General features: G+C 39.0%; 2 protein-coding genes across 3 annotated transcripts in view; both read left to right on the plus strand.

The window, feature by feature from the left end:
• Positions 1-17,976, plus strand: part of ST13 (ST13 Hsp70 interacting protein) — a 37,928-nt gene extending 19,952 nt beyond the window's left edge. The window contains exons 5-12 of the mRNA XM_053582696.1: positions 2,209-2,275; positions 6,635-6,719; positions 7,131-7,241; positions 9,873-9,975; positions 11,292-11,408; positions 14,115-14,163; positions 16,671-16,795; positions 17,803-17,976. Coding sequence (XP_053438671.1) covers positions 2,209-2,275; positions 6,635-6,719; positions 7,131-7,241; positions 9,873-9,975; positions 11,292-11,408; positions 14,115-14,163; positions 16,671-16,795; positions 17,803-17,931 — 786 coding nt within the window. The 3' untranslated portion in view covers positions 17,932-17,976. The remainder of the gene's footprint in view (positions 1-2,208; positions 2,276-6,634; positions 6,720-7,130; positions 7,242-9,872; positions 9,976-11,291; positions 11,409-14,114; positions 14,164-16,670; positions 16,796-17,802) is intronic.
• A 2,022-nt stretch (positions 17,977-19,998) lies between these two features.
• SLC25A17 (solute carrier family 25 member 17) overlaps positions 19,999-21,923 on the plus strand; it is a 65,448-nt gene continuing 63,523 nt past the window's right edge. The window contains exon 1 of one of the 2 annotated variants that reach the window (XM_053582701.1): positions 19,999-20,374. The gene's annotated coding sequence lies outside the window, so the exon portion shown is untranslated. Of the gene's footprint in view, positions 20,375-20,458; positions 20,561-21,923 lie in introns of those variants that run through there. The other variant, XM_053582700.1, reaches the window with a different exon arrangement.

A 21,923-nucleotide genomic window follows, 5' to 3' on the forward strand; every position in this document is an offset into this window, starting at 1 on the left:
AGCCTGTGCAACATAATAAGTGCCCTGACTCAACAAAGAAAAAACATCTTAAAATCTTTAGATGGAAGTGGTCTCACCTGTAGTCTCAGCTACTCAAGAAGCAGAGGCAGGTGGATTGCTTCAGCCTAGGTGGTAGAGATTGCAATGTGATCACAACCAGCACTCCATGCTGGTTGATAGTAAGACCCTGCCTTATTCATAAATAAGTAAATTAAAAGATTAAAAAATATGGCTTGGTGCCCGTAGCTCAGTTGTTAGGGTACTGGCCACACGCACCGGGGCTGGTGGGTTTGAACCCAGCCAGGGCCTGCTAAACAACAATGACAACAATAGGTGGGACTATAGTCCCAGGTACTGGGAGGCTGAGGCAAGAGAATCGCTTAAGCCCAAAAGTTTGAGCTCAAGTGATTCTCTTGCCTCACTCAGCCCGCCTCCCAAGTAGCTGGGACTATAAGCATCCGCCACAATACCCAGCTATTTTTAGAAATGCTGTCTCGCTCTTGCTCAGGCTGGTCCCAAACTCGTTAGCTCAGGCAATACACCCCCCTTGGCCTCCCAGAGTGCTAGGATTGTAGACGTGAGCCACTGTGCCTGGCTATAAATCTTTTTTGTTTGTTTGTTTTTGATTTATTAATCTTTGAAATATCCAGGCTTGGTTCAGTGTCTTTACCAAGAGTTTGAGGTTGCTGTGAACTATGATGATACGGCACTCTACAGAGGGCGACATAGTAAGACTATCTCAAGAAAAAAACAAAAAAAGGGCGGCACCTGTGACTCAAAGGAGTAGGGCACTGGCCCCGTATACCAGAGGTAGTGGGTTCAAACCCGGCCCCGGCCAAAAACTGCAAAAAAAAAAAAAATTGTAGGAATTTTTGTTACAATTGGTTTGAATTTTTTGAGTAACTTGAGGTAGATTGGGATGTTTACAGTAATCTCTTTTGTATGAATATAGGGAATGTATGTCAAGATTGCTTGAAGTCTTCTTTTCTGTCCTTTAATAGAATTTTACTTTTTCCTTCTGTAGAAAGTCTTGTGTGGTCTTAGAAACTATGCTTTGTAAATGATTTTTGGTGGTGTGGAGGAACTCTGGTTTTTGTTTTGTTTAGAGACAGAGTCTCACTTTGTCACCCTTTGGTAGAGTGCTGTGGTGTCACAGCTCACAGAAACCTCCAGCTCTTGGACTTAGGCTATTCTCCTGCCTCAGCTTCCCGAGTAGCTGGGACTACAGGTGCCTGCCACAATGCCCGGCTACTTTTTTATTGTAGTTTGGCCAGGGTTGGGTTTGAGCCCACCACCCTCAGTATATGGGGCTGGTGCCCTATTCACTGAGCCACAGGTGCCGCCCGCCCTGGTTTTTGTTTTTTAAGTTCTTGTATCTCACAACTATCAAATTGTCTCACTAGATCTAATGATTTGTCATCATTTCCACTGGATTTTCCAGGCAAATGTAAAGAAGGTAGTTTGCTCATTTCCTTCCAGCTTTTAAACCTGACAAGTCATTTTCTTCATGTATTAGCCAGAACCTCTATTTTACACAGTGGTGGTGGTAAAGTGCATATTTTTTTCCTCTAGTTAAAAGAATTTCCTTTGAACTTTCCATTTGAGGTTGGATGTTCGCTGTTAAGTTTTTATTCTTACTAATCTTTATATTGTCAACATCTTGTTCAGTGTGTTTTCTAAGTGTTTTCTAAGTGGACACTTACAAGAACAAAGGAGTGAGATCTTTTTTCTGAAGATTCAAGCCTAAAAACAATTTCTTCTTTCTGAGGAGGTTGGGTTTAATATTTATGGAGAAGGTGATATTTAGCTAGGAAGGGGGTGGGTAAGTCTAGGACAGAACTACATGATTTGGTTGGGATGGAGGAAAGCAAAAGTCATATCTAAGGCAAAGTGTAGACAGTGAAATTTTGTTTAGGATAAAAGTTTAAAACTCCTTCTAGGTACCTGCTCATTAATCAGTTGTCATAAATACTCTCTTGGCTCTCTGGAGACTTGAGAAGAATGAACAAAAAATATTTTTTTTTTTTTTTGTGGTTTTTGGCCGGGGCTGGGTTTGAACCTGCCACCTCCGGCATTTGGGACTGGTGCCCTACTCCTTGAGCCACAGGCACCACCCGAACAAAAAATATTTTAATGATTGCCTTTTCCTTAAAACAGTCCAGATTGATTTTCTCTCTTGCTTTCTCTACTCCTTCACTTCCTCCCTAGATAACTGAGGAGATGATGGATCAGGCAAATGAGAAGAAAGTGGCTGCCATTGATGCCCTAAATGATGGTGAGTAATTTTTTTCTTTGCTCAATTTCTTTAGTAGTCTGATTATTCTTTCTACTGCATTAACTGTTAAGGGAAAGTAGAAAGGAACTTAAGTTTATAGCGTATCTTATCCTGGAGATGATAGCATGTTCATTAATAAAGAAGTTGAAATCACTCTGTCAATTATCTTGCTTCTAGAAATATGTGCATATCTGATATGACTCAAAGCCTCTGTTTTCATTACTGCATCTTGGTTTCTTCCACTGATAAAAAAGGCTTGTAAAAGGTGAAAGGTTGGGTGGCACCTGTGGCTCAAGGAGTAGGGTGCCGGCCCCATGTGCCAGAGGTGGTGGGTTCAAACTCGACCCTGGGCAAAAACTGCAAAAAAGGGGGGTTTGTGTGTGTGTGAAAGGTAGCATTACAATAATGACCTTTTTTTTTTGAGACAGAGTCTCACTTTGTTGCCCGTTGGTAGACTGCCATGGCGTCATAGCTCAGAGCAACCTCAAACTCTTGGGCTCAAGCAATCCTCTTGCCTGAGCCTCCTGAGTAGCTGGGACCACAGGCACCTCCCACAACACACAGCTAGTTTTTCTTGTTTAGTAGAGATGGGGTGTTGCTCTTATTCAAGTTGGTCTTGAACTCCTGAGCTCAAAGAATCCACCCACTTCAGCCTTCAAGAGTGCTGGGATTACAGGTGTGAGCCACAGCACCCAGGGCATACCGTTCTTACTCTAGTCCCTGCATATTAGGTCCTCTTCCAAAAATCCTACCAAAGTGAGGGAGTGCCGAGAGTATGAAATATGTTTAATCTGTTACAATTTGTAAGAACACATCATTTATAAACTTGGATACTATCAATAAAATTTCCATGCATACCTCTTCCTGTCTGTATGGCAGTGCGTCACATTACCATTGTTGTATAGAGGCTGCCATGTAATGCTGGTGAGCATTTGTACGTCATTAATAGATTTATTAAATTTTTTTTTTTTTTTTTGTGACAGAGTTCCACTCTGTCACCCTGGGTAGAGTACTGTGGCATCATAGTTCACAGCAGCTTCATATTCTTGGTCTTGAGCAATCTTCTTGCCTCAGCCTCTGGAGTCACTGGGACTACAGGTCCTCCACAATGCCTGGCTATTTTTAGAGGTCTTGCTCTGGCTCAGACTGGTCTTATTCCTGTGAGCTCAGGCAATCCACTTGCCTTGCCCACCTAGAGTGCTAGGATTACAGGCATGAGCAACCAGGCCCAGCCTAGAGTGTTTCATTACTTTTGCTTCACTGCTTCTCTGCAATGATCTTCTTTACCTATTTCATTGTTTTTTGAGACAGAGTTTCACTCTGTCACCCTGGGTAGAGTGCCATGGCATCATCATAGCTCATAGCAACCTCAAACTCCTGGGCTCAAGCGATTCTCTTGCATCAACCTCCTTAATAGTTGGGACTATAGGCACCCACCACAACAACCATGTAATTTTTCTATTTTTAGTAGAGGCAGGGTTTTACTTTTGCTCAGAATGGTCTCAAACTCCTGAGCTCAAGAGATCTGCCTGTCTGGGCCTTCTAGAATGCCCATGAGACACCACACTTAATCATTTTTTTCACTTGTATTGGTATATTGTCCTTTCCTCCCCCATTTTCTTATTTATTGTCTTACCAATATTTAATAAAATGAAAATGACCCTACCACCTAATAAATGTTTTTGTTTTTCACATTTCTTTCTGTGCTCTCTGTTCATGTGTATGTGTAAATTTAACGTAGTTCTAATTTTCATATTTGTGCAATTATCTAGTATATTCTACGTGATAAAACACTAGTATTCTAAGCTGGGGGTCTGAGTTCAAGCCTCACATGGGCTGGCCAAAGGCACTTTTGTTTGAAGAACATAGTTAAAAGCTGGACTATGGAGCCAGGGTACCTTTGATGGGGGAAGGGGGGCTTCTACAGGCTCACATTGGCTAATTTTTAAATTATTTGTAAGGGACAGAGGTCAGTCTCATTACTGCTGGGGCTGACCTTCATCTTCTGGTCCCATGCGATAGAGTGCCTTGATTTGAACCTGGTGTGTTGCTTAACTATGGCTGTTTTCCCCCATATCAGCATTGTTGAGTAGTTATTACATACACTATGGTCTATAAAGCCTAAAATTACTATATGCTCCTTTCCAGGAAAAGTTTATCAACTCATAACTAGATGATAGGAGAAGCCATTTATTTAGTAAATACAGAAGCTAAGGATGGGGAATAGATTTGGAGATGACCTGGGAATTAAGAGTTCCCTTTTGAGTATTATAGGTATGAGTTTCGTACAAGAGATGCATGCATAATTACCTACAGTAGATATCTATAGTAGTAACTAAGGACTGAATATTTTTCTGTTGTGTTTTCATGAATTCTTTTAAAAGACCTTTAACTTATTCACTATATAAATATTTTTCACAGTGAATTGTGATGTTATTTAAAAATTTTGTTTTTCTTATCTCCCCAAGAATTAGACTTTGTGCAAAAAAACTGTTCTAATTTTATAGTATGTTTAATTTCTTGAAAAAAAATTTTTTAAAGACAGAGTCTGACTCTTTTACCCTGAGTAGAGTGCCGTGACATCCTAGTTCACAGCACCCTCTAATTCTTGGGTGCAAGTGATCCCCTTGCCTTAGCCTCCCAGGTAGCTGGGACTATAGGCACCCAGCACAATGCCCAGCTAATTTTTCTATTTTTAGTATAGACAGGGTCTTGCTTTTGCTCAGTCTGGTCTTCAACTCCTGAGCTTAAGCAATCCACTACGTTAGCTTCCCAGAGTGCTAGGATTACAGGCATGAGCCACTGCTCTTGGCTGTGTCTCATGAATATTTCTTAAGAGACTAATAAGGAAGTTAACTATGTGAATAATAGGTTGTGGTCCTTTATGAGTTCTAGCTTTCTTGAGTTTTTGTACCTTTTTTTCAATAGTATATTGCTCTGGTTTAAAATTTTTTTTTTCCTTTTATGCTTAATCTAATCCTTTTAATTTAATGGATAAAAGAAAACCAATGGAATAAAACTAATTTACCTTGTCCTCTAAATTTATTTTATCCCTCAACCTTTTTCTTAATTAAAAAATCAATACTGGGGCTCGGCACAGTGGCTCACGCCTGTAATCCTAGCACTCTGGGAGGCCGAGGCAGGTAGATTGCCTTAGTTCACAGGTTTGAGACTAGCCTGAACCATATTGAGGCCCCATCTCTAAAAATAGCTGGGTTCTTCCCAGGCACCTATAGTCTCAACTACTTGGGAGGTTGAGGCAAGAGAATTGTGTAAACCCAAGAGTTTGAGGTTGCTGTGAGCTGTGACGCCATGGCTCTCTACCCAGGGCGACAGAGTGAGGCTGTCTCAAAAAAATAAATAAATAAATAAAAATAGCTGGATGTAGGCTCAGTGCCTTTAGCTCAGGGAGTAGGGCTCCAGCCACATACACTGAAGCTGGTGGGTTCAAGCCTGGCTGGGGCCTGCTAAAAACAACAATGACAACTGCAACCAAAAAATAGCCAGGCGTTGTTGCAGGCGCCTGTAGTCCCAGCTATTTGGGAGGCTGAGGCAAGAGAATTGCTTAAGCCCAAGAGTTTGAGGTTTCTGTGAGCTGTGATGCCACAGCACTCTACCAAGGGCGACATACTAAGACTATCTCCAAAAAAAAAAATTGCTGGATGTCGTGGTAGGTGCCTGTAGTACTAGCTACTGGGAGGCTGAGTTAAGAGAATCCTTTGAGCCTAGGAGTTTGAGGTTGCTGTGAGCTGTGACACCACTGCATTCTATCAAGGGTGATAAAACGAGATTCTGCCTCAAAAGAAAAAAAAAATCAATATTGGTCTGGGTAGTGCATGTGGCTCAGAGGAGTAGGGCGCTGGCCCCATGTACCAGAGGTGGCAGGTTCAAACCCGGCCCCCGCCAAAAACTGCCTACCCCCCCAAAATCAATATTGGTCTAAGAATATGATATTCTACTGTTAAGGGGTGTTATATATCCAGAAATTGTCTGTGTCTAAAGTGAGTATGTTTTGAAGAGCCAGTTTTTGTTTTAAGGGATAGAGTCTTTGCTGGAATGCAGTGGCATAATACTACCTCACTATATAGCCTTGAACTTCTAGGCTCACATGATCCTCCTGCCTCAGCCTCCTAGTTAGGACTACAGGCACTACCTACCACTCCCAGCTGACTTTATTTTTATTTTTTACAGAGACAAAGTTTCACTTTGTTGACCAGGCTAGTTTCAAACTCCTAGCCTTAAGTGATCCTCCTGCCTCAGCCTCCCAAAGTGCTAGGATTGCAGGTGTAAGGCACAGTGCCTAGTACTTGTATATTTTTATTCTCTGAATATTTCTCTGTAACTTTTGTTCCACTTTAGGTGAGCTACAGAAAGCCATCAACTTGTTCACAGATGCCATCAAGCTGAATCCTCGGTTGGCCATTTTGTATGCCAAGAGAGCCAGGTGAGAACTGAACTGAAAAGCATCCCCAAGTGAATAATTAATTGCTCCTCATTTGTTCAAATAAAATTGTTTCTGTGGTTTCCCCAAAGGTTTTATTGCCTCATATGAATACTATTTTTTTTTTTTTTTTTGTAGAGACAGGGTCTCACTGTACTGCCCTCGGTAGAGTGCCGTGGCTTCACACGGCTCACAGCAACCTCTAACTCTTGGGCTTACGTGATTCTCTTGCCTCAGCCTCCCGCGTAGCTGGGACTACAGGCGCCCGCCACAGCGCCCGGCTATTTTTTTGTTGCAGTTTGGCCAGGGCTGGGTTTGAACCCACCACCCTCAGTATATGGGGCCGGCGCCCTACTCACTGAGCCACAGGCGCCGCCCTATGAATACTTTTTTAATTTCACGTTTATTTTTTAGTGTCTTCATCAAATTACAGAAGCCAAATGCTGCCATCCGAGATTGTGACAGAGCCATTGAAATAAATCCTGATTCAGCTCAGCCTTACAAGTGGAGAGGGAAAGCACACAGGTAAATAATGAACTTAATTATTTTCAGAAATCTTTTTAAAAACTAAAATTGCTTGTGGGTTTAATTTTCAAAGTAATCTGTGCTTAGAGTGAAGAATTGAGAGAATTTAGTAAGGAATAAATGAAAAAATAAAAATTCTGTTACTCCTTTCAAAGAAAGCTATTAATTTTTACCACATATAGCCAAATGTAAGGATTCTTTCTTAAAATTAATTCCAAGAAAAGAATGACCTTATATCAATGTTCTTACAGATTTTGCCTTATTTTTAGAATCTTTATAACTTAGCATTGAATTACCTGTATATGGCGAAAAATGAGTACGTTAGCCTAAAACTACTTTAGTCACTCGTAGGTCACCTGGAAAAGGGAAAAATAGGAGGATTTAACATAGGTCAGTAATTATTCCTGATGGCAAGACGTAATGATACACAATGAATCTTTGTATCTTGAGGATGAAATGTCCACTGACATTCACATCTTAGTTACATGAATAGAACAGGTGCTATATCTCAAGTGTGGATGGAGATAAAGATGGGTATGCATGGGATAACTGTATTAGGTGCCTCAAAGTCACTCTAGGGATTTCTATGAAGATGTATGTCAAAGTAAAAGGTAAAAAATTGAAATAAAATTTATTAATGTACATGCCTTACTGGTGACTCTTTCAGAATCCCCTTAGTCTTTCAGCATTTCCTTGGCTGTCTGTGGTACAAGATAGCACAAGCCCATCTTGTACATTGCTTGTCTCAGACTTGGAATATGGTGTTTCTTGAGGGAATCATGATTTATTTTGTGGAAACTAGAATATGGGCATTGAGTGTGTATATGTTTATTGCTTCTGGTGTAAACTGTCAGGTCATTGAACACAGCTAAAATAAAATGTTTTGAATGATGACTTTAAGGAAAAAAACTCTTGAAATCGAGTTTATACTGATACTCTTTTTTTTTTTTTTTTGTAGACAGAGTCTTACTATGTCGCCCTTGGTAAAGTGCTGTGGCGTCACAGCTCACAGCAACCTCAAATTCTTGGGCTTAAGCGATTCTCTTGCCTCAGCCTCCCGAGTAGCTAGGACTACAGGCGCCCACTGCATGGCCTGACTATTTTGTATTGTAGTTGTTGTTTTAGCTGGCCCGGGCTGGGTTCAAACCTGCCAGCCTTGGATATGTGGCTGGTGCCGTAACTGAATGTGCTATGGGCACCAAGCCATATATCGATATTTTTAATTAAACATTAAGTGTTTTCCCTTGCCTTTTATTTAGTAGTTTTGATAGCTGTCTCCTGCATTCTTTTTTTTTTTTGAGACAGAGTCTCATTTTATCGCCCTGGGTAGGGTGCTGTGGCGTCACAGCTCACAGCATCCTCCAACTTCTGTGTTTAAGTGATTCTCTTGCCTCAGCCTCCCGAGTAGCTGGGACTATAGGCACGCATCACAAGGCCTGGCTACTTTTTGTTGCAGTTTGGCCAGGGCTGGGTTCAAACCCGCCACCCTTGGTATGTTGGGTCGACACCCTACCCACTGAGCCACAGGCGCTGCCCTAAATTTTTATATCCAGTATATTTACTTGTATATTAGATATATTTACTCATATATTATTCCTTTGATATATGTAAAATTGTTTCAGAATTATAATATCTTGAAAACGATTTATTTTCTAAGTTTGAAGGGGTTTTTTGGCAGTCTTTAGAATATATCCCACTTAAAATATACAGTCAATGCTTGAGGCCAGGTACTGGAGGCCAGCCTGAGCGGCGTAGCAAGACCCTACTGGTACAAAAAATAGAAAAGAGTTGGGCATGGTAGCATGTGCTTGTAGCCACAGCTACTTGGGAGTCTGAGGTAAAGGATTGCTTGAGCCCAAGATTTGAGGTAGGAATAACTTTAGGATTTAGGATTTGCTTTACTTCCATCCTTTCTAATTTAATTTTTTTTTTTGGCAGTTTTTGGCCAGGGCTGGGTTTGAGCCTGCCACCTCCGGTATTATGGGGCCGGCGCCCTACTCCTTTGAACCACAGGCACCGCCCTTTAATTTTGTTTTTTGAGTATGTATAACATTTTCAAGAGTCAAAGTTAAAAGCCATACCCAGAGATCTGCATTTTCATTTCTCCTACTGCATTCTTATTCCACTAACCTTTAGTTTCTTTTTTTTTTAACCTTTAGTTTCTCATTTATCCATTATGCTTTTTAGACGAAGTGTGCACACGTTTTGTTTTGTAGTCTGTCTTACATAAAATGTAGCATGCTAAATGTACATCATATTAATCCTGGTTTTGATGAGTTGAAAGTTACAGTTCTACTCATTCTTTTTAAAATTTTGTAGTATTCTAAATTAAAGATTTTTGCTAGAGTTTATTTTGAATTTTTGTTTGTTTTAAGATTTTAGAAATTTTATTCATAGTAGAAGAGAAGCTTTACCGTTTATATAGAGGAAATTCAAACTCCTTAAAGTTTTTATAGAGTTTATCAACAGTGGAACATAATAATTGAATTGGTTGTTGAATGTTTATAGTTTATAGTTCATGCTTAACTAAACCTCTTCTATAACAACCCTTTTTTATGTGCAAGAAAGACACCATACTACATAGAGGAGTATATATAAGAGACTCATTAAATGAGTTTAAATTTGTTTCAGACTTCTGGGCCATTGGGAAGAAGCAGCCCATGATCTTGCCCTTGCCTGTAAACTGGATTATGACGATGATGTTTGTGCTATGCTGAAGGAAGTTCAACCTAGGGTATGTTAAAATTGAGAAAGTCAATACTCAGTTGAGAAAGTAATACTTCATTTCTCTAGTACTGAGCTCCTGCAGCCATAGTTTACTTGAAAAACATATGGAAAGATAAGAAACATTTGGAGGTTAAATCTGTGACTTAGAGAAGTGTAGAGAGCTCGATTTAAGACTTCATTAGGTTGTCATGCTTTTATTTCTCATGCTCTATTAAAGCAAGCTCTATTACTTCGTTTGCAAGCGTATGGTGGAATTATAACCAGAAAATTAGAAATGGAAAGGGGTATCAGGTTTACAAGGAAAGAAATAGAGTATAATTATCGTGACCTGGAATTGATTTGAGTTTGTCCTTATATATTGTTAAGTGTATGTAGCTATTATTTTAAAGCACGAGGGACTTGTGGAAGTTGAGAAGTTTGGCCAGTCTATTTAAAATGATAATATTGAATCCGAAAGCTAGAACATTGTACTTTCAGATAATTTTGTCTAAAATTAATTAAAATAATTTTAGTGCAGTTACACGATACATCTTTCTGCTTTTTGGGGAGTTGCAGTACCAAGAGTTTACTCCTAAAGGTTTTAACAGAGTATAAATTTTCTTGAATTTCACTTATCCACTGCCAGAGACTCAATTTGATTTTCTTGTTTTCTTCTCATAACAGAGCTAACTCAGAATTGTAAACAAACTAAAGTAACAGTTGAATGCAAGTCTCTTAAATTTATTCTGTGAATAAATAACAGATCCAAAGCATTTGGTGCTATTTATTAGTGCCTGGTGTACATGCGTTTGCATATATTTTCTCTCTTAATCCTTCCAGCAATTTGATAAGATTAAATTTTTCTTTTCCCCACCCACCCATTTTATGGCTTAACAAACTTAAGTGCAAAATTGTGACGAATAGCTGGCATGCATTTTCTCCGTCTCTGCCTTCCCATGACAGACGTCATTAGTGATACTATTTTGCTGAACTCAGCTGTAACTTCTGAATCCTTAACACTCCATAGGTGGTAGGAAGTATCAGGCAGGAATTGTCATGCAGTTTAAAACCTGTTTGTTAGCGTATTTTGTTAATTGTTTGAGGGTGTAGCATTTCTCACCAACTTCAAATCCCAGGCTCTTTCCTCTATTTTACAGTATCTCATGCAGTTAAGATAAGTGTCAGGTCTTTATGTGTAAGGTACATTTAACTCATTTTTCAGAACTGTGTGCTGAATGAAACCTCTCTCGATGAAGAAAAGTAACTCTTAACAAACTGTGTTGAACTTAATTCAACTCGTAGAGCAGGCTTATTTTTCTGGGACTTTTTTTTTTTTTTCCCTAGGCCCAGAAAATTGCAGAACATCGGAGAAAGTATGAGAGAAAACGTGAAGAGCGAGAGATCAAAGAAAGAATAGAAAGGGTTAAGAAGGCTCGTGAAGAACATGAGAAAGCCCAGAGGGTAAAGTTTCTATAGCTAACAGTGAAAGGAAAATAGAGTATATTATAGATTTTTTAGGGTGCCATTCCGATTCCTCTGTCCTAAGTTTAATGCTGGCTGAAGTTCTATAGGGTAATGGTACTATTAAAAATAATTTTCTTAAGTTTTTATCTAATTTGTGGGGATATTTCTAGTCTTTAAATTTTTAAATGAGCTTTTATTTCACCAACTTACATTCTAGTTTGTGATCAGGAGTAATTAAAACTTGGTAATGTTGTTATTTGTTTTTCTGAGGATGCCTTCCTGGATTTAAATTTATGATTCTTCTGTTCCAACAGTGAATTCATAGCTATTTAAAATTTATTTGAGGGGCCAGGTGCAATGGCTCAAGCCTATAATCCTAGCATTCTGGGAGGCAAAGGCAGGTAGATTGCTTGAGCTAAAGAGTTCAAGACCAGCCTGAGCAAGAGCGAGACCCTCTCTAAAAATAGCCAGGCATCGTGGCGGGCAATTGTGGTCCCAGCTGTTTGTGAGGCTGAGGCCAGAGAATCACTTGATCCCAAGAGTTAGAATTGCTATAAGCTAAAGATGCCATGGGACTCTACCGAGGGTGACAAAGTGAGAGTCTATCTCAAAAAAAAAAAAAATACATAAATAAAATTGATTTGAGCAAGGCATGGTGGTATGCACCTATAGTTGTAACTGTTTAGGAGGCTCCCTTGAGCCCAGGAGTTTGAGTCCAATCTGGGCAACATAGTTGGGGTGCTGCATCTTTTTTTTTTTTTTTTTTTAAGGCAAAATTGATTATATAGCATTTAAAAAATTTTTAGTTACAAAGTCACATTACAGAAAATTTAGAAATGAAGAAAAATCCATCATTTCTCCATAATATTGCTACTATTGTTAAAGTTTTCCTTATTTTTTCTGTATTGGTTCTATCAGTTTTCACCTACTTTTTTTTTTTTTTTTTTTTTTTTATTGAGACAGAGTGTCAAGCTGTCGCCCTAGGTAGAGTACCATAGTGTCACACCTCCAACTCCTGGGCTTAAGCGATTTTCTTGCCTCAGCCTCCCAAGTATCTGGGACTACAGATGCCCGTCACAACGCTCGGCTGTTTTTTGGTTGTAGTTGTTACGGTTGTTTGGCTGGCCCGGGCTGGATTCAAACCCTCCAGCTCTGGTGTATGTGGCTGGCACCCTAGCTGCTTGAATTACAGGCTCTGAGCCTCACCTACTTCGTTCTAACAATGTTGAATGAAAGGACATTAAGGAGTGTTACAATTACATAAAATATGACGTCCTAATTTTTTGCCATTTAGTATTAAGCATGCTTGATTTTCAAAGTTAAAGTTTATGATTTTTTTCTAACTTTTTATTTATTATTTATTTATTTTTGAGACAGAGTCTCATTTTGTCACTGTCGGTAGAGTGCTGTTGCGTCACAGCTCACAGCAACCTCCAACGTTTGGGCTTACATGATTCTCTTAGCTCAGCCTCATGAGTAGGTAGGACTACAGGCGCCCACTACAACACCCGGCTTTTTTGTTGTTCTTGTTGCAGTTGTCATTGCTGTTTTAGCTGGTTGGGGCTGGGTTCAAACCTGCCAGCACTGTACCCATTGAGCCACAGGCGTCTCCCTAAAGTTTATAATCTTTAAAAGTAATTTTTATACTTTATTTCCTAGTGGCTTCTAGTTTTGTCGCTTTATAAAGGAAATTATGTATCTTTCCTTTTTATTTTGTGTCTATGAAAACAGCAAAATGCAAAACAAATCAGTTAATTTACCTTCATTTCCCCTATTGATTTATGTAAGGAAAGTATGGAAACGATATAGTTGGAAAACACAAGTGATGGCAGTGTTTACAATCTAGCCATGTCTTTTCATTTTTGAGTTTTAAAAACACTAAGAAGGCCAGGCGCAGTGGCTCATGCCTGTAATCCCAGCCCTTGGGAGGCTGAGGCAGTTGGATTGCTTATGCTCACAGGTTTGAGACCAGCCTGAGCCAGAGCGAGACCCTGTCTCTAAAAATAGCCAGGTGCTGTGGCAGTCACCTGTAGTCCCAGCTACCTGGGAGGCTGAGGCAAGAGAATTGCTTGAACCCAAGAGTTTGAGGTTGCTGTGAGGTAAGATGCCATGGCACTCTACTGAGGGTGACAAAGTTAGACTCTGTCTCAAAAGAAAAAAACAGTAAGAATTTATAATTTTCTTACCAAAACTTCTTGAAATTGTTATCAAGAAGAATGTTCATTGGCTGGGCTCAGTAGCTCACACTCTGGGATCCTGAGGCAGATGGATTGCCTGAGCTCACAGGTTTGAGACCAGCCTGAGCCAGAGTGAGGTCCTGTCTCTAAAAATAGCTAGGCATAGTGGCGGGGGCCTGTAGTCCCACTACTTGGGAGGCTGAGGCAAGAGGTCGCTTGAGCCCAAGAGTTTGAGGTTGCTGTGAGTTATGATGCCATGACACTCAACCCAGGGCGACAAAATAAGACCATTTCCAAAAAAAGAAAAAAGATTGATGTTCATTGAAAATGTAGTTGGGAAATTTTTTGAGAGGGGTATGGAGTGTACGTTGTAGTCCAATATTGACATTTGAAACTTGTCATTTTTGTATGATCTCTACTACCTTATTTTACAGTTTGTTTATGATTTTTGCACAGATAGGTTAGGGGTGGACAGACGTTTTTTATTTTTTTTGATTATACAATTTATTTCCTTTTTATATTAAAGGAGGAAGAAGCCAGACGACAATCAGGAGCTCAGTATGGCTCTTTTCCAGGTATATTTAAAGCAAAATTAAAGCTCTTATTGTTGTAAATAGTTGTGATATACAGTAGAACCTCCATAGTTGACCTCCTCCTTACATTGACCACCTCCTTAAGTTGACCTAATTTTCATAAGCTGGACATGCACCACATGTACTAAGACCTAGGTTTTATGTTGACTACCTCCATATGTTCACCAACTTGTTACAGTCCCTTGGGTGGTCAACTGACAGGTTCTGCTGTATTCTTTGGGGGCTCAGATATACACACACACTTACGTGCGTGTGTAGATTTATATACTGAATATGTTTGGTACCATTAGTTACTGTAACATTAAAGAGCTTTTGGAATTTTAAATGTTAATCTCTAGAAAGCTCCATTCTCATTAAAAGTTATTTTGGAAAGGCTTGGTGTGGTGCTCATGCCTGTAATCCTAGTACTTGGGGAGACTGAGGTGGGAGGATCAGTTGTGAGGTCAGGAGTTCAAGACCAGCCTGAGTAAGAGTGAGACCCCCTATCTCTACAACAAATAGAAAAATTAGCTGGTATGTTGACTCAAGTCTGTAGTTTCAGCTACTAAGGAGGCTGAGGCAGGAGGATCGCTTAAGCATAGGAGTTTCAGGCTGTGGTCGAGCTAGGATGATGGCACTGTATTCTAGCCAGGGCGAAAGAGCAAGATGCTGTCTCCAAAACAAGAATTTATTATGATGTAATCTAAGTACTTCTAAATAGCTATAATGGAATTTTATTCTGTTTTGCAATGATATTCATCAGGACACTAAGTAAAAACACTGTATGGGATTATTAGGCATAAAAATGAATCCACTGTATACATGTATTTTTTTTGCAAATGTAAGTTATCAGAAATTGCTAGGGAGGCAAAGCTTTGAATGATATCAGAGGACTAACATGCAGATAAAAGAGAGGAGGGAAAGCTCTTAGAATAACTATTGAATACTTCTGATTAAGGCAGTGTGAAATTTATATAAAGGCCAAGAAAGAGACTTAAAACTTTTTTTTTATAATAAAATAGCTACCTCCAGTTGTTTAATGGTACCTACCTTTCTCTTAAGGCAGCGGTTCTCAACCTGTGGGTCATGATCCACAGGAACTGTATTAAAGGACCACAGCATTAGGAAGGTTGAGAACCACTGTCTTAAGGAAAATTTATAGGAGCCACTTAACATTTATTGTTGCTGGCTCGAACTTAGTTACATAATCAGAGAGAGGTTAGAAAATCTTGCTTTTATTCTGAAAGATTATGTGCTCAGCCCTTAAGGAAAGAAGAAAAAATATTGGGAATGACCTGCTATTTGAAGAAAAAGTAAGGAAATAAGTTTTAGCTCAAAGCTTACTTTTAGTTTAAAATATAATCTTAATTGTCTCATACCTTTGTTTTAGAAAATGACCGCTAACGGGGACTAGTACTAGAGATAATTTTCTGTTACTTTATTATCTAGTTTTTAACAGGCCTTGGCTCACCTATTTTTATGAATAGGAACTAGTTTTTAAAAGCCTTGGAATAAGTAGAGGCAGCAAGAGAAGCTACAAGTTGTTTTCAGGTCCCCTAAGATTACTGTGTATGTATTTCTTTGTTCATTATGGCTTTACCCTAGATTTGTAGAATATATTATTGTTACTTGCCTTTGCCTCTAGGATGCATCTGTAATTGTGGTTGCAGAATATTGACAATGGATATATAGGTTTGATGGTATTGAAGAAACAGTAGATAATTTGAATTCATAATCTATCTAACAAACTATACTGCGAGAGTGAAATTCTTTTTGCTGGAGCATCATTCTCTGTAAAGAGAATCACCAAGAATCTTGTTAAAAATGGAGATTTCTAGTTTGACTTTCAGAGAATTTGCCTCTTTTTGAGGTAGAAATGAAAAGTCCAGATAATTTGTATCAAGCATTTTGGGTAGTTATTAATGGAGAGAAGAACTGTTCTAGATGAATATAGTCAAAACAAAACAAAAATCTAAATTCAAGGTGAATTAACTTTAAATCGAAACAGACAAATCATATCCAGGATTGAGGAGCTAAGATAAAAGGTGACCAAAATAACTGACTTTAACTTTATAATTTTAAGGGACTTTTAGTTGGTTCTTGTTTTTAAGGTCAGATTAGTTTTTTTTATTCAGCAGTTTTATTTTTAGGAAAAAGTGAATCCAGAAGGTAGTAAAATCTAATTATATGGTTTTTTTTTTTTTTTTTTTTTTTTGGTTTTTGGCCTGGGCTGGGTTTGAACCCGCCACCTCCGGCATATGGGACCGGCGCCCTACCCCTTGAACCACAGGCGCCGCCCTATATAGTATTTTTTAAAGAGAAAATTAGAAGGTACAGTTAGTGTCTTGTTACGTCTAAGTTAGGGTGTCGCACTGTTCAGATTACTTTCTTAGTGGCACCCTCATTATATGTATGTGTACTTTGTGTTATTTTTAATCAGAAGGAAATAGTATATCATAGGGTCAGGAGTGTGGTTGGTATTTATACAGTTCTTTCATTGATTCTTGTAGGTGGCTTTCCTGGAGGAATGCCTGGTAATTTTCCTGGAGGAATGCCTGGAATGGCAGGAGGCATGGCAGGGATGCCTGGACTCAATGAAATTCTTAGTGATCCAGAGGTTCTTGCAGCGATGCAGGTAAGCCTTGGAAGAAGAAAAAGGTTGGACTTTACAATGTTAAGGTATTTTTTCATAATTTTTTGTGGAGACAAAGGTTATTCTCTTAGCCATTTTTTATTTCGCTTACCAAATAGCTAATTATGCAGATGTGGTACTCATTTTCTTTCACAGAGTGAATTTGTTAAGTTTTTAACAGTTAGTTTATATTTAATACTCAGTAACATATCCATTTGTTTTACTTCTATCAAAATTGTGTGTTGTTTCTTTTCTTTTTTTTTTTTAATGTTTGAGAGAGGGTCTCTCTGTCTTGCCCTTGGTACAGTGTTGTGTCGTTACAGCTCACAGTAACCTCTGAGTTCAAGCAATTCTCTGCCTCTGCCTCTTGAGTAGCCAGGACTACAGGTGCCCAGTACAGTGCCCAGCTATTTTTAGAGACAAGGTCTCGCTCTAGCTCAGGCTTGTCTCAAACTCCTAAGCTTAGGTGATCTGCCTGCCGTTGGCCTCCCAGAGTGTTGGGATCACAGGTGTGAGCCTCCATGCCCTTGGCTTTTTTTTTTTTTTTTTGGTTCTAATTTAAATGGCATAATTCAGCTTGCCTTTGAGGTACTGTTTAATAATATTTATATTCTTGGGCAGTGCCTGTTGCTCACTGGGTAGGGTGCTGGCCCCATATACTGAGGGTGGTGGGTTCAAACCCGGCCCTGGCCAAACTGCAACAAAAAATAGCCGGGCGTTGTGGTGGGTACCTGTAGTCCCAGCTACTTGGGAGGCTGAGGCAAGAGAATCACCTAAGCCCAAGAGTTGGAGGTTGCTGTGAGCTGTGACGTCATAGCACTCTACCGAGGGCAACAAAGTGCAACTCTGTCTCTAAAAAAATAATAATAATAAATAAATAAAATAATATTTATATTCTTGGCCATGATAAAATTATAGGTCTAAATAAAGAGTCAGGATTTAGGATAATAAACTTGTTGACCCAATAAGATAACTTTTTTTAAATCCTTAAAAAATTCTTTTCTCTTTAGGATCCAGAAGTCATGGTGGCCTTCCAGGATGTGGCTCAGAACCCAGCAAATATGTCAAAATACCAGAGCAACCCAAAAGTTATGAATCTCATCAGTAAATTGTCAGCCAAATTTGGAGGTCAAGCGTGATGCCCTTCTGACAAATAAAGCCCATGCTGAAGGAAAAGCAACCTATATCACCTAATGGATGTCGCAATAATACAAACCAGTGTACCTCTCACCTTCTCATCAAGGGAGCTGGGGTGCTTTAAAGATAATCCCTACCCCTGTCCCCCAAATGCAGCTCAAGCATTTTGCAGTGGTTTGCCATTAGGGTATTCATTCAGATAATGTTTTCCAACTAGAAATTACAATCTTTAAAACACTTTTTAAAACTTAAAAATATTTAAAACTAATTAAAAGGGTGTGGTAATTTCTACATTTTTCTTACTAATCATTTTGGATTTTTTTCTTTGAATTATTGGGCAAGGAAGATAGATACATGGAAGATTATTGCTCTAGTTTGAGTAAAAGTTTATTAGGAGGGTACAAATACAACTCATTTAAATATATAAATGTTTGAGTTGGATGGATGGTTACTGAGGCATTTTGATTTGTCTTTTTAAATACTTTATTTCAAAAAAAAAAAAAAAAAAAAGATGATTTATTTCAGTAAGACTAATGGGACCACCAGTAATTCAGAAGGACCTGGGTAGGGACTGGAAGTACTTGGCAGGACGGCAGCAGTCTTGCTGTATTTTACATAACATGCACCCTTGTGCAGGTTGCATTTAAATCTTACACTGTGGTGAAGGGTTGAATTTTTTTGTAATGCTGCAGTAGAGTTGGATTAACTTAGCTCTGTTCTTGTCCAATATATAAAATAAATGTTTCATATAATTTCCACAGAGCATAAATAAGGGAGTAATTTTCTTTATATTTCTGTGTTTAAAATTACCTTTCCTGTTCAAAAATTGTCCAACTCTGCTTTCTGCTTGTTATATTTTTTCCCTTTAATCTTCTTGGGTTAAAAGATAGTCCTTTTTTCATTAGCATCGTCACTGCTATCATTTTTTGCATAATTATACAGGCATATTTAATGCTGGGTTTAATTTAATATGTAATACATATGGTTGACAGTAGGGTAATACCCATCACAACTGCAGTTTCTTACTTGGTCTTGGGATTACTTAAGTGATAGATCTTATATCAAAAGACATCAGACATTGGAAGACAAGATTAGCTTTGGTATTTGGTCTTCTACTTAGGAAGTACCTACTGCAATTAGAGTTTATTTTGGATTCATTTTTATATTTTGAAGAGAATGAGGTTTGAAATTTGATGTACATAGAGTCCCTCTGACTTTTTGATATAGCATAAATTATAAAGTAGATGAGATGTCCACAGTTATTCAATATGGAGTTAATTCGAACTATGAAGGATTCATTGTCTTCGTTTTAGATCTTCCTTAAATAATGCAATCATAACCCCCCTGCTTTCTTTACCTCCTACCCCTCCAAGGGTAAAGAAAATGGTAAATTTTCTGTCATGTAATTCTTATCTTAAATAAGAATTCAATTCTTATTTTAAATAAGACCAAGTAGAGTATGTAGGCCTTTTTCCCGATAATGCTATTTTCTACCTAGCTTATACTTAAAATGCTAGTGTTTAAAGGCAGATTTAAGGAATGAGGCCTGTACTTTGCTTATGTTAGGAATCAGTGGTAGGAGCAATGAAGTAAATGCTATAGCATTCATTTCTAAAATAGCATATGTAAGTTCAGTTTCTAACCGTTTGCTGTACACAGACAGAATTCATCTGTTGTATAAATGAGGAAAAAGCTGTGTGCTTTAATTCCTTTGAAAACATTCACCATATAAACTTGCATTTGAGTTCGTGTGTTCTTTTTGTTAATATGTGTTCTACTTTCCCAGATTTCTAATATGTGCCATACTTAACCCAAGAAGAGCGGTTTTTTCTGGATTCCTTGATTTACTTAACTATATACCTTGCCTGATTATATTCTAACATTGCAAATACTACCATAAATGGGTAAAAGTAAACTTACTCTTTTGAAAATGTGTCCTGTGGTTTTAGACTTTGAAGTTCCACAAATATAAAATACTTTATTTTTCATAGGAACTCATTATCACTTTAAGCCAGAATGTTTTTGTGCTAATGATGTTAGGAGAAAGAACAGGAGTTTTTTCCTGCTTAAAAATACATAGTTATTGAATTTCTAGCTACATTAAAAATAAAATACAGTTTCAAATTAGACACTAGATTCCCCCCAACTCCCTGTTTTTTTTTCTTTTTTCTTCACTATAGGTTTTAACTTACTTACCAGACTTAATAGGCTACAGATTTTAAAGTGCTTTTAACAAGGACCGCTAAAGGACCCCCTTTACATTATTAGCCCAAGTAAAACACAGATTGCTTTTTTTCAAGTACCTGTCCAAAAGTAAGGAGTTCTGCCATACTCAGAAGGTATTTTCCATATCTGGGTCCAAAAATGCTTATTTTGGTCTGGTGCTTACCTTGGAATCTGAGGAATCAGGAGTGAGCGGGTCTGGAAACGGCTGAGATTCTGAAGGTAGTGTGTGGAATTAACATCTTACTACTTCTGCTTATGTCTTTTTTTTTTTTTTTTTTGTAGAGACAGAGTTTCACTTTATTGCCCTCAGTAGAGTGCCATGGCGTCACACAGCTCACAGCAACCTCCAACCCCTGGGCTTAGGCGATTCTGCTGCCTCAGCCTCCTGAGCAGCTGGGACTACAGGTGCCTGCCACAACGCCCAGCTATTTTTTTGTTGCAGTTTGGCCGGGGCCGGGTTTGAACCCGCCACCCTCCATATATGGGGCCGGCACCCGGCTCACTGAGCCACAGGCGCTGCCCTTCTGCTTATGTCTTAAGGATCAGTTCTTTGTGTGTGTCGAGGCCATATTTAGCTGCAAGGAAAGAAAATTCTTAGCTATATGCTACCTGCTCAAGAAAAAATATTATAGATGAAACACAAAAAACTTGGGGTGATCATTAGCATTGTGTCATACTATGAAATACTGGCATGGGTGGCGCCTGTGGCTCAGGGAGTAGGGCGCCAGCACCATGTACTGCGGGTGGTGGCTTCAAACCCGGCCCCAGCGGAACTGCAACAAAAAAATAGCTGGGTGTTGAGGTGGGCGCCTGTAGTCCCAGCTACCCTGGAGGCTGAGGCAAGAGAACCGCTTAAGCCCAAAAGCTGGAGGTTGCTGCGAGCTGTGTGACGCCACGGCACTCTACCATGGGCGATAAAGTGAGACTCTGTCTCTAAAAAAAATAAAAGAAATACTGGCATGATAATAGTGTGCAGGAAAAACAACATCCATTTTAGAGTTTTGCTAAGACCTAAAATTAATGTACCTGAGTAGGCACATACGTCAGCTAAGTATTTACCCTGTGCCAGGGACTGTTGTAATCAGTTTGGGAGTATGGGCTCAATACTGATAATGGTCTTAAAGGCAGGTACTCTATTACCACTCTACCATTTTACATAGTATAGAAGAGGAAACCGAACCACTTAGGTAGGTGACAATATGTGTGGAGCTGGGATTCTTGAATACCCAGGCTTTGTGGCTTCAGAGGTTTTCCTCCTAAACTACACTCTGTTGTCTCTGTGTACAAGGTTGATTCTTACAGAATTAAGGAATTGGAAACTATAATGTATATTTGAATGGGATGGGTTAAATAAGCACTTTGTGTGCTGATGTGTATATCCAACAGAGGTTTCTCCTAAAACAGCTTTTTTCAACCTTATTTATCTTACTGCACACTTGAACTTACAGTTAAATTTGTTCACGGTCTGTACTCAGTTATTAGGGCACTGGCCACATACACCGTGGCTGGTGGGTTCGAACCTGGCCTGAGCCTGCTAAATGATGACAACTACAACAAAAACAAAACAAAAAAAATAGCCGGGAATTGTGGCAGGTGCCTGTAGTCTCAGCTACTTGGGAGGCTGAGGTAAGAGAATCACTTAAGCCCAAGAGTTAGAGATTGCTGTGAGCTGTGACACCACAGTGCTCTAACGCAGGTGACATATAAGACTGTCTCAACAACAACAAAAAACTTGTACAGCACACTTAAATTACATTGATACCCCCAA

The sequence above is a fragment of the Nycticebus coucang genome, chromosome 3 (assembly GCF_027406575.1).
Source record: "Nycticebus coucang isolate mNycCou1 chromosome 3, mNycCou1.pri, whole genome shotgun sequence".
Taxonomy (NCBI): Eukaryota; Metazoa; Chordata; class Mammalia; order Primates; family Lorisidae; genus Nycticebus; species Nycticebus coucang.